We start from the raw sequence: 12,541 nt of genomic DNA on the forward strand, positions 1-12,541 counted from the left end.
TCTGGGCTGACATAGTTACATCGTATACCCTGCAGTAGCTCCCTGCCCTATCTGACTGGCCCAGAGACCCACAAACTCAGGCACACACAGCATACAACACTAATCCTATATAGCTTTCATACAGCTGCAAATGATACATACTGAATAACAGATGCCTTCAGACATATCTTTGTAATGCAGTCAATGGGCCTCTAGATGCACAGTGGTCTCGTAGCAGGCGCTGTCCCCAGCACCATTACACAAACAGCTGAAAAACTATAAGAAAAGAAAGTAGCAGAGCAAAATATAAAGGCGTGAAAGAATATCAAACATATCTACAAAATGTAAATATTGTTTCTGTAACAAGTGTGTTTGCTGTTCATGAAAGAGTCTTTAGTCATGTGCTGCTTGTAGTCCAAACATGGCTCCTCTCTCCCAGCTTGATTTTTTTTTATTGCGTGTTACTGTGTGAAGTGTGCCCATGTGTGTCTGTGTGTCATTACATCATTACAGATAAAGAAAATGTTAGTACAGCAAACCTTTTTTGGGAATGTTGCCAAGTGTTGATCTTGTGTTTTCTCCTTCATGACTCTCATCTTTAATTCCAACGTTTGTTTTTGTTAATTCCAAAATGGAATTAAGCCTTTTTATCTTTGTTTGTTTCACTTAGATCCAACTGTGCAGAGAATATCCGAAAGCACATACTCCATACGGGAAAACACGAGGGCGTGAAGATGTACAACTGCCCCAAATGTGACTATGCCACCAACTCTCCGATGGAGTTCCGCAACCACCTGAAGGACAATCACCCTGATATTGAGAACCCAGACCTCGCCTACCTGCACGCAGGTAATGTGCTGCTAAAAGAAATAGAAAGTGTTTCACAGATGTCTCCATATCATCAAGGATTCTTCTGCGTGGCGAAGCAGAATTCACTAATGCACCATGGCAGCTAGCCTGACATCCGTCTGTACCCCCTACTTTGGTCCGTAGTGCCCCCTTCACAGCATCTGAAATGTCCGTGCCCCGTAAACAAAAACACAAAAAGAAGGACTTCTAAGAACATACTGTCCCTACATTTAAAAACAACAGTGCCTTTTTTCTTTCTTTGGTGATGTGCAGCTCCACTTGCTTACCTGAAAGTTAAAGGATGTTTTTTTGTTATTTTGTATGTATTAAGTATTAATCCATTCCAATGAATCTATAAAGCTCTTTTTAAAAACACAAGTTTAACAAAGTGCTATACAAAGTACCAAAACAGAAAACAATAATAGAATAGAAGGTAAGAAAACACAGTTTTAACTCATTCTGAGTTAAAAGTCAAGAAATAAAAATTCATTTTAAGACTTTAAAAACAGGCAATGTGGGGGCATCCAAACATGGGCAGAGAGGTCATGGGGCTACCATTAAGCATGTGGATGCATTTGTAGAACACGGAGCTTAAGCATGTGATACACAAGTCAGAAAATAGGTTAAAAATAAAAAGATGCCACAGCATTATGTTTTATGGAAATTTAATTCATTTTCTCTGGTTTTAACCCATGATAAAAATCACAGGTCATCTTATTATTCTTGTGCCATTATTTCACCCTATTTGTCTTTTGAATCCATATCAACGAATCCTTCTAACCAGCTCCTGGATGGAAACAAAGAGATACATTACAAATGAAAGGAAAAACCAGCAGAGGGTCTTAGTGCCACCGAAACACCTTCAGTGTGACTTGACAGTGATTCACCATGTCTTTGGAATAAGGGTCGAAAACCAGTTTTCAATTAAATTCAGTTTTTTCATATAGCACCAAATCACAACAGTCATCTCAAGCTGCTTTATATTGTAAGTTAAAGACCCTACAGGAATACAGAGAAAACCCCAACAATCAAACGACTCCCGATAAGCAAACACGTGGTAACAGTGGGAAGGAAAAACTGCCTTTTAACAGGAAGAAAGGTCTGGCACAACCAGCTTCGGGAGTGACAGCTATCTTTTTCCAAAAGATGTTTTATCATTCGGTGTTATGACGATGATGAAGAGAATTTCAAAACTCTTTTATAGGCATTCGGCTGTTGAGTTCAATCACTGCAAAGGCCATAGCACATGATTCACATCATGAATTATGTGCTTCCTAACATGCCTTTCTGTTCTTCTGCTTTCCATGTTAATGTGCACTCACTCACACACACACACACACACACAATCACACACAAACACACAAATTTGTAAATGAAATTTGAAGTCATTCTGCTGAATTAAACCACCTAGTTTCCTCTATAGCACCTGTCTATGCTCTTTTATTTCATGGAGGTCTGATCTTCCAGCCTCTTTGAGTGCTTTTTTTGTCAGTGGATCGAGTCTTCTTATTCAGTGCTGATGGAGGGCACCCAGCCACAAAAAGGCAGCGCTCAAAGATTGCTGCTGTAGCCATCCCTGCCAATCACTCAGGCCATAGTGACAGATGAAATCTTGTTCCTCCTCTATTGGTTCCTTTGTATCCCAGTGTTCTTTCTTTTGTCCTTGAACGCCACCAAATCCAATCGGCAGAGTGCTTGTCCTTCAGAGGAGCAGAGAAGACAGCCTTTATCCTGTTATCCCTCTGACCTTACATAAAGGCACTAGAGTTGGAGGAGAGCACCATGGGAGAAAAGGCCAGTCAGGGACATGCTGGCTTTCTGGCGACGCCGTGGTGTATTTCCTAGTGAATTTGAGTGGATTTGGATGGTGTCCTTGAAAAGTTTGTAGTTATGAATTTCTGAAACAGGCTTATTCTTCCCATGATTTCCATTTGTCAAATTTAAGGACAAACTTCTGTCTTTGATTCTCTTTTTCTTCCACCTCCTAACCTCCCTATTCAACCTTTTACCTTCAGCTGCTTTTAAACACGCCTCCCTCAATATGCTCTGTACCCTCTCACCTTTAACCAAAGCATGCCTTTATGTCTCTTCTTACCCTTTCACCCCAGAATCCCCTCACCTCTGTTTGTCCTCATGCATGGCTGACCTTTGGTGGAGAAGACTTTTTCACAGTTTAATTTTATGTCCTTGTCTCTCTTCAAATGACCTGGTGAGCCATATGAGAACACAACGTTTATGCCAAGTAAAGGACATTTCTCTCTATGTGTCCAAGCCGGTGCTATAGCAGGCTTCATCCAGTGTGGGTTTCGGATTTCAGAGTTGCCGGAGGTCAGATCTTGTCTGGAATGTGCGTCGCCTTTCAGTCATCTGGAGGGAACACATCCTCCTCTTTCAGTCAAGTTAAGCAGCATATTTTCAAGATGTCATCGTTACACTCTCATTCATATTCAGCTCACGGCACACCACAGATGTGAACCAAAGAATGACAGAAAAATATTTAAAAATGCATCTGATGGTGTTTCGTACCCCAGAAAAAAAAGTCTTCCATTGCAAAGTTTTTTGAAGGAAACTTCCAATCCCACTCTGCCATCATAAATCTATTACCGTTTTATGAAACATGGCCCTCTGATAGAGACGCATAAATACGGCATTGTAGGAGTTCGGGAAAATCAACAACTCTTTACCTGACCAAAGCCCTCAGACTATAGAGGGATTTGAAAGGGCACTGAAAGCACACTTGTGATCTCTCAGTCTTTCAAAAGAGGGGAAAAGGAGGTGGTAGCAGAAGGAGCAATTCTTCATCTAAGTAGACAGAACGAGACCAAAAGAAAGAGACAGGGAAGAAAAGATTAAGAAGGTAGATGTTGAATTAACCTGCTTGTGATTGCTCTCTGTCAGAGTGGCACCAGGGCCAGCAGCGAGAGGCAAATCATCTGTGATGGCCCTTCCTGCTGTTCTCTCTTTGAAAGACACAGATCAAACGCACCCTAGTCACGGGCCCTTGTAGCCCCTCGCGCCGGATTGATTGACACCCGAACGTCTCCTCCGCTGCTCTCTTTCCATATCACTCTCTCTTTCTCCTCCCCCCCTTCTTTATTCAGCGTCGCACTTCGAATTAGAGCCCTTCTCGAGGATGAAAGCAGAGGTCCTTTGCAAACCAAGGAAGAGAGGGAATTAGACCCAGCTAGTGATGGAGGGGAATGATGATTAGAATTTGAGGGGAAGAAAGAAGGAAGGAAGAAAGGAAGGTTAGATGTGCGATGTGCAAATGTTGCTGATAGGACACATTTTAATAAAACTGTAATGACAATTGTCTTCCTTGCGTGATATGCGCAGAGATATGCCAGAAAGAAGTGGCGACGCCTGTGTGATCTAAGCGTAGATAGCAGCGGAGCAGAACTGGAGCTACAGGTACTGGAGCTACAAGAGTGCTGCGACTTTGCTAAATCACCCCTTGACTAGAACTTTCTTTTAGTTAAAATTCAGCAAGTATGGCATGTCTGCTTCAGCTTTGGGAGATGGTATATTCTCTTTTTTTTTTTTTGCTATTTCCCTCCAGCGAGGTCAGCTGTGTTTGCCGGGCATTGGCTTTGTTAAAACAGCCTCATGTCTAGTCCAGCACCGAAAATCCACATTTAACACGCACACATGCACGCACAGGTGAGATGTCGCCATTAGCTTTGTCAGAGCGTCTTCATCCCACTATTTTTAATTGTGAAATATTTTCCTAATTTTCAACCAAGGTTGTAATTGCACATCCTGGGGGCATAGAGATCAAATGCTTTGTAATTAGCTAACAGCGACTGAGGATCTGCTGCTTAGTGCCTAAAAAGACAAAGTAAATAAATAAACTTCTTCAAGGCATTGTTGCTGCTTTATGCAGATTCTATTTTCCTTAATAATGCATGATGGATGGCTACTGTAGAGGGCTAGAGGAGGCCTGGCCTTGTAAGTGATGATCTTAATACACAGTTATAACCACAGGCAAATTCATTTGTTTGCATATATTTTTCCTTATTAAACAAATCTGTAAACAAATATGGGTTTCGATGGCTTTTACTTAAGTTATGCATCCGTGCTCCTCCCTGGCTACCCTTCCTCGCTTTCACCTTCTGTTCCTTGTGTAATGAAACATTACTCTCGTGAGTTTCTACTTGCCTATTGTGTTACCGCGGCGTGTTGGATTGTGGAGGACAGGTGTGTATGTCATGCAAATGTGTCCTGGTATCCCAGCGCATATGACATTGTGTCGACGTTGTGAGAGAAGCCACAGACACCGGTGATAAAATCAACATCTGTTTCTAATAACCGTGTGTTATATGTGACACTTTTCTATGTGGAATAGGATATGTGTCGGCGATGGAGGGGGGAGACAAAAACACGCAGTCCGTCACTGTTTTTTTATTTTTTTTATTTAAACACCAATAGGACATCAAGTCTTCATTGTTCGTGATAAACTCGTGTCTTTGTGTCACCGTCCTTATGTTGCATTCATTTGATAGACGTTAATGAAAAAAGTGACTCTTTTCAGCACTGTGGAAAATTAAGAAAAAAGGGAAAGACTAAATGTGCTGATGCTGTCTCAGGGGTGATTTAGTTATATTGAGCTAACAATGAGGGATTTGAAGATTTAATTGGTAACAAGAAAAGTATAAAAATCATTTCACCAAAGAAGGAAAGAGAAAAACTGGATCGAAATAGGTTGGAATTTTTGACTTATAATCTAGTAAAAATACACCATAAGCAATATTTCCGCCGTCCATATGTGGCTTTATGAGTGAATATGGATTGTACGTACAGTATCTCAGTTTTTATAACACTCCCACTTAGTTACATTAACAAATCTAATTAAGGAATATTCTTCATTTATAATTTGAAACTGTCTTGACAAGAAGAGACGAGATCTCGTATCTCACTGGGTACTTTCTGGCAAAATAAAGGGTTAAATAAATATTAATTAAATTCGAGCCTTAAATACCACACTTTAAAGCAGCCGATCGATGTTTAATAGATTCTTCTTTGCATCCACACACCCGTTATGCTGTCTTCTTTGAGATATTATAACTGAAAAGCAGCTGCTCACTGCCAGTGCCCCAGGAGACAAGCAGCAACTGATGTGGGGGTTAGCAAAGCACAACCATCAGTTGCATGAATCTCAGAAAACCAATACAGGGCCGGTCTGGGCCGAGCAAGCAGCAATTCCTGCATAATGACCTGCTCCAATGAGCGTGAAAACTTCCCCAACCGGCTGCATTTATCACACATAAGCTACAACAAACGGCCTTTTGTTTCATCCACTTCTTCCATTCCCTTCCTCTTGGTGCCAATCTCAGAGCCTCCTCTCTGCCATTTAGTGGCCGTTTAGAGTTTTTACTGACAAGTTCCATACACTTGGTTTGGGCACACAGAAGCAGGAGGTTTCTGACTGCCACACGCGTGACATTATTTCTGCATTTTCTATTTGTTTTGGCCGTGGCAGTCGTGATTTTTTCACTCGGGTAAATCCTGACTAGGAGTGTTGTCATCGACCTCTGTATGAGCCCGTGGATAGGTTTGAAGCAGATTGATGACACACGATATAGTAGACTCCCCGGTGTTGCAGCACCACAGTTAGTGTAGGTGAGTGCTTATGTTGCACTGTTCTAAAATGTTGCAGATGGCGTATGTAGGACACTTGCACAGTGTGATAGCAAGACAGAGGAGTGAAAACTGTAAGGATCTGCGCAGGTTTCTAGAAAACAAAAGCGTTATTTTCATCATGGTCTTTGGAGGTTATTACCAGACCACTGATTGTGTTCAGTGATGCTGAGCTTGATTCAGTAGTTAATAAGATTTTTGTCCTTAAGATTATGGCAATATTTCATGGAAAACACCAGTTTTGTTTCGATGCACCAGTCCTGTTGCAAACTCCTGCTGTTCAAATACCCTAATTGCGGTGTGCCTGTGCACAGAACTATTTAAATAGTTTTCATTTTAATCAGGAAATTAGCTGAAAAGTATCTGCTGTTTGTTTGTTTTTGCAAAAAGACTTTGAGTGTGCTTTTATACAAGTGCTAGATTTTGGCAGGAAGGCAAATAGACACACACAGACACCCCGCGTGAGTGACATGAGGCAGGGATGCTCCGAGGCAGGCCTGCTCCTCAAGTATGGGACAGTGAATATGGGACCAGACAGGCCGCCGGCTCCTATAAAACCTCATCCATAATTCAGTCTTCCTTCTCCTTCAATTCAGACACACTGTACACACATCCAGCTGCTGCTAGTAGCTAACCTGCCTGAGATGAGGTACAATGGGGGAAAAAAGTAGTAGTTATTGGCGAGAAAGACAAATTAAAAAAAAAATAGTTAAAAGGAAAAGAAAGGAAGGAAGGAAGGAAGGAACTGTTAAGAGAGCGTGTTGAAAGATAAAGCCAGACTCCTGATTTTTACTTTCAGTCCTGCTTTGCCCCATCTTGACCTTTACTGAATCAACACCGCTCCACAGTACCATAACATGTTTTCCCTCATCTGCAACCTCATTGGCTGAAGTGCACTTCTGAGATCTCCACCGTGACCTTTGCCCTCTCTGCTGCACCAAGGACCCTTGTCTTCCTCCTTCGCCCCTCTGTCCTCCTTGTGTCGTCTGTTTGGTGGCTCTCCAAACGTCTCAGCATCTCTAATTACCAACAGGCTCAACTTTCCCAACTAAACAACCAATTATCAGCACTTTAGCCCAGCCCAGTCCCATGTTTCCTGATACAGTGGCCTATTAGGGCCCCTTATTTCTACCCCAGCATAATTGAATCCCCTGGCTTCTCATCAGTGGGCTAATTTAAGCCAATGTGCAGAGTTGGTAATCAGAGGGGCTGCCTATTAGACTATCAGACCCCAATTAAGTGGCCTCTTATTTCCAGCATAACAAGCCACTATCTGTACTGCTGTTATTGCATTTCCTTTTTTAGTGCTCAGTTTTGTTTGTGTAAATCTGTGGTCTGTTTAGAGAAGAAAAAAAACAAAGAGCAAAACAGGGGAATAAAGAGTTTCTGTATGAAGTTGGCACTAATGCAGGTGGTCTTTTAAAGGATGACTTTTAGGACTAATTCACTGCTTTGGTTGTGCCATGTGGTGAGGATGAAGTCACCAGAGCCCCGTCATCATTTATACTGTCACTTCAGGCTCACCACAGTGACTGCAGTCTTCTCTTGAATGATATGTGTCACCAGGAATAGAAGAGGCTGAAATGCGAAGTGATTTTTCAGCGTTTTCCCTAAAAAGTCTCCACTGTTTAAGCTGTTGCAGCACGTATCTTTGTATGTACTGCTGATATATCATTGAAATGGTAGTTAAGACAGACGGACATGCATTTGTCTCGTAAAACCGGCTGCACCACACAAACCAGGTCCAAAAATCCAGAGGTGTGCAGCACGCTGAAACAACACCAAAGAGCAGCCTGCAGTTGTGACATCACTGTGGGCATGCATGGTTAGGCGTTTGGATGGCAGTCTAGAGAGCAAGTATCTGCCTGATTTCTTCAGTGTGATTGTTGTAGCTTTATGGTTGTATACTACTATTCGGAATATCCAGCATTTCATGTTTTTCACTGGTCCTACACTGAACCTATGGACGGCTTTGCTGACCAGCTTTGTCTACATGTTGTGACTGTGTTCTGTCACCAGGGGCAGTGTAGGGTGCTGTTGGCTTTTGTTGTTGTTCTTTTGAAGGACTGCACACAAGCCCATTTGTGTAGGTTGCCTATCCCTTTTGTAGGCGCTGCATAGGTAAATACCTATGCACAAATGCAATACTGTAAAATAGGATTCAGATGTAGTTCGTTGGTATCAAAGGCATAAGTAGCCAAGGCAGGGCATTCTTCACAATGAAATCTCTTTTTGAAGCCTAGATACTAGCAGCAGTTCTTGCCAGAGGTATAGCATCAAGAAACTTTGGATCATTTAAAATCTAGAAGGGCATTTAGAGTCTACAGTCTTTCACCAAAGTCAATAGCTTGATCATTTTAATGGAACTGATCTGGCTCAGCTACAAACTGAGTTGATTGTTTTGTTCTAATCCTGTTGGATAAGCAAAGAAAAACCAAAAAAGTAAAAATAAAACAAAACAGAAAAATAAAGGAGATTTATGGAAACCCACGCAGGTCCAAAAACAGTAATGCTTTCTTTTCCTGTCATAAGACAGTTCCTTGCCAGTCTGTGGCAGGGACCTTTTTTCACCACATCATTATGGATCAATGAAGTGCTCATACCACCAAAACCTTGTTAGAAGATTAATTGGCACCGAAGTCTTTAAGCTTTAAAAGAGAAACATTTAAACATCTATCTCCCACTGCCACTTGAGTCTGCCAAAATACCGATGCTACTTAATGCAACTTTAACTTGACAAATAGATCTGAAATGGCAAAAGTTCAGAGATGAATGCCTTCAACACCAGCACCTCTTTTTCTTCTCTCACGAGTATAGAATATCTCATTTTCCCCCCTTTTGTAGTTCTCCCTTTCTTTTTTTTTTCTTTTCCCTGTCCTGTCGTGGTGACTGGTGCAGTTGAGGGGAGCCAGAGTGTGAAAGAGGCCCACAGAGGGCTGATGAGGACTGTCTTACCAAAGCGTGTCTCGAGTCTAGGACTGTTTCTTTAGCATTTGTGTGGGAGTGTGTACATATGTGTGGTAGCCAGAATTAGTTTGCGCGTGTGTCTTGAAGTGTAAGTGTGCACGTTTACTGTTGGTGTCGGCTCCCCATAGCCTAATTAAAGGGCGAGAAAAGCCACTCACAGGGAGATTAAACCTAAAAGGCTAAATTAGTACTCAAAAGGGGTGTGGCAAATTCACACATATGCACTGGCCAGGAAATCTCTTCTGACACATGTGGAGGGGAAAAAAGAGAAATTAAAGATTATAGAAAGAGAGAAAAACCTTGTGTAACCTTTGTGTATCCATAGCAGATCTATGTGTTATGAATTTGTTAAGATGAGGAGCACTTTATTTGGGAGTTTGGGAGGCTGCTGGATTCTTGATGTGCTTGAATTGGCTAATCAGACCTGTTTATATTCTTTATTAATTTACTTACTCATTGTAAGTCACTGTGGATGAAAGTGTCTGCCGAGTCGATGTAATAATATTTTATGACTGTAGGGCCAGAAGTGCTTTTGAATGGGAAGCTCAATATCACATCTAAATATGAAACTTGAGCTTAACTTGATTTTGTTGTTTTTTTGGAGTCTAGCTTGAAGCTTAAACCTTGTCACAGACTTTGTGAAGTTCAAAGCATTGCTCTTATCACGTTTGAAAAATTCAGCATTATTCTAGCCTTCCAGATGCAAACCCCTGATTGCTACAGATATCACAGTGAACCCATTTATTTCCAGTAAAATTATGAATTCATCGAGAACAATTTATAATTTGGTTTATTTGTAAATTGCAGACAGACAAAACATATTTTAAAGAGATTCAGTTAGATAAACTTGCTTGAGGGCGCTGTCCTTAAAGAGAATAACTCATGTACTTAATATGTATATTAAATGGAAAAAACAACATACACAGCTATATACCGAGTAAGCAGGTGAAAAATGTTTAATGTCAAACTTAAAGCAGGTAAACTTGCATTTGCAATGTTGCTTGGCCACTTAGATTTGCCAAGTTTGCTTTGAAACCTTGCTTAAGCCTTCTAATTCATTGCTGATGATGTTCTGAATGTCAGTGACATTCTTCCTTAAAAACCATAAAGCAGAATCATGAGCATACAAAAAGTTGGATTTTACACAATTAAGTGTAGCCATCCATCCATTTTTTTTTTCCACTTATCTGGGGCTGGGTCGCGTGCACAGCTGCCTAAGCAGAGAAGCCCAGACCTCCATCTTCCAAGCCACCTCCTCTATCTCATCCGGGGGAACAACGAGGCGTTCCCAGGAAAGCCAAGCGTTATAATCCATATACAGCATGTCCTGGGTCTACCCTGGAGCCTCCTCCTGGTAGAACATGCTGGGAACACCTCACCCAGGAGGTGCCCGGGAGGCATCCTTTGTCAGATGCCCAAACCCCCTCAGCTGTCTCCTTTCAAAAGCCAGTGTATAACTTACAATAAATAAGAATTTAGAAATGGCTTCAAATTTGGCCTTTTGTAATATCTGTAGGTCCTGATTTCGAGCATTGAGCGTCAGTGTTTGCAGTAGAGAAAATAAGATCTCTTTTTTCTTTACTTTTTAGATTCAGTGACTTCTAAAAACTAAAATGTTTGGAGGAGTGATTTGTTCATGTTACACTTCAAAACAGACCTGCACACATACACACACACAAACACACATCACATCATCGGTCACCCCATTTTATAAAACTCCCACAATCCAACAGTGTGCATTAACTCCCCAGGCTACGCTGATATCTCTTTATAACTGTCTGCTCATTTTTTTGACCCCCTTACTCCTCTGTCTCTGCATCACTCTCTTTCTGCCTGTGTCTTGTGGTTTGTGTGTGTTATGATGGTTTACCATTTTAGTGATGTGTGTGCGCGTGTGTGTGTGTGCGCGCGCGCGCTGAGTGAGTGATGTGACTCTGGGCCAGCAGCTGAGCTCTTCGCTGCTATCTGCCTCTCTATCTGTTTGCCGGTCTGTCTGTTGTCTCTTTTGTATTGTCTCTACTCTGTTTGACTGCTATCAGACAAGTGTGTTGTTTGAGAGAGTGTGTAAGGTTTTTCTGTTTTGTTTTGTTTTTTGTGTACATGTCATCTGTCAGTGTCTTTCTCCAGAATCAGACATCTAACAGAGGATCTTAGCTTGACTCACACAGACACTCACACAGTTTCACAGAGAACTTCATCTCCAATCTTATAGTTCGCCCCAAGGACCAAGTGTGTATGTTTGCACGTATAACAGATTTTTATGTGTACATGTATGGTTTTGTGGGGTTGTGTGTGTGTGTTTGCGTGCTTGTGTGCGTATGTACACAGACTCCTGCATGTCTTTCTGTTTGTGGGTGTAAGAAAATAGATCTTGGTTCTGTCACGGCTGGGCCTGCAGGCATGAGGGGCCTTAACGGATGTCTCTCTCAGTGAAACACACACAAACATTTTCTTTTACATGCACAAACACGCACACACAGACGCACACGAACAGGTCTTAGACCCCTCTCCCTCCTGGACTCGCAGTGAGGAATACAGATTCGGGCTCTTCTCTAGATAGTGATCAGCCTTGCCGTGGCTTCAAAAATGCTATCTTTACCGGGCTGCTGAATTGATAATACTCCCCCCTACGCATTTTATTACAAAGGCCCAGTTTGTAAAAAGGTAATCATTTACTGTTGCCACTATCTCCCCTGAGCCATACATCTTCTGTCTTCACAGGACAAAGTTCTTCCGCTGCTACTGCTGCTGTTTTTTTTGTTGTTGTTTTTTTTTTTTACTTTACTGGTGGGTTTGTGTATGGCTACTTTTAGGTTTATCACCATCTGCTGCCTCAGAGTTTTACACATACAACAACCCACCTAGTAGAATTAGATCTTTTTGTTAAAGTAAGTATTTTGTGTGGGCACTGGGTGTTTATGTGCGTGTGAGTGTGTGTGTGAAGGAGACAGGAAGGCTGAAAATGACTGAGCGAATGAAGGGCTAATCCCTTTGGGCACCCAGCGGAATCAAATACCAAGTACCAAAATCTCATCATTTCAATTATCATATTTATCATGTTTATTCATTTTCTCCTAGCCGGGCTTAATGCTGTCTTTTTTCCCCTCCC

The 12,541-nt window shown here is 41.7% G+C and overlaps 1 protein-coding gene across 1 annotated transcript in view; it reads left to right on the top strand.

Moving 5' to 3' along the window:
* Positions 1-12,541, top strand: part of znf407 (zinc finger protein 407) — a 165,894-nt gene that overhangs the window by 114,912 nt on the left and 38,441 nt on the right. The window contains exon 9 of the mRNA XM_085422463.1: positions 650-828. Within this exon, the coding sequence (XP_085278589.1) occupies positions 650-828 (179 nt within the window). The remainder of the gene's footprint in view (positions 1-649; positions 829-12,541) is intronic.

Source organism: Rhamphochromis longiceps, linkage group LG11 (genome assembly GCF_057381845.1).
Source record: "Rhamphochromis longiceps isolate RC_006_pf linkage group LG11, R_longiceps_female_GT1.1, whole genome shotgun sequence".
NCBI classification, from domain to species: domain Eukaryota; kingdom Metazoa; phylum Chordata; class Actinopteri; order Cichliformes; family Cichlidae; genus Rhamphochromis; species Rhamphochromis longiceps.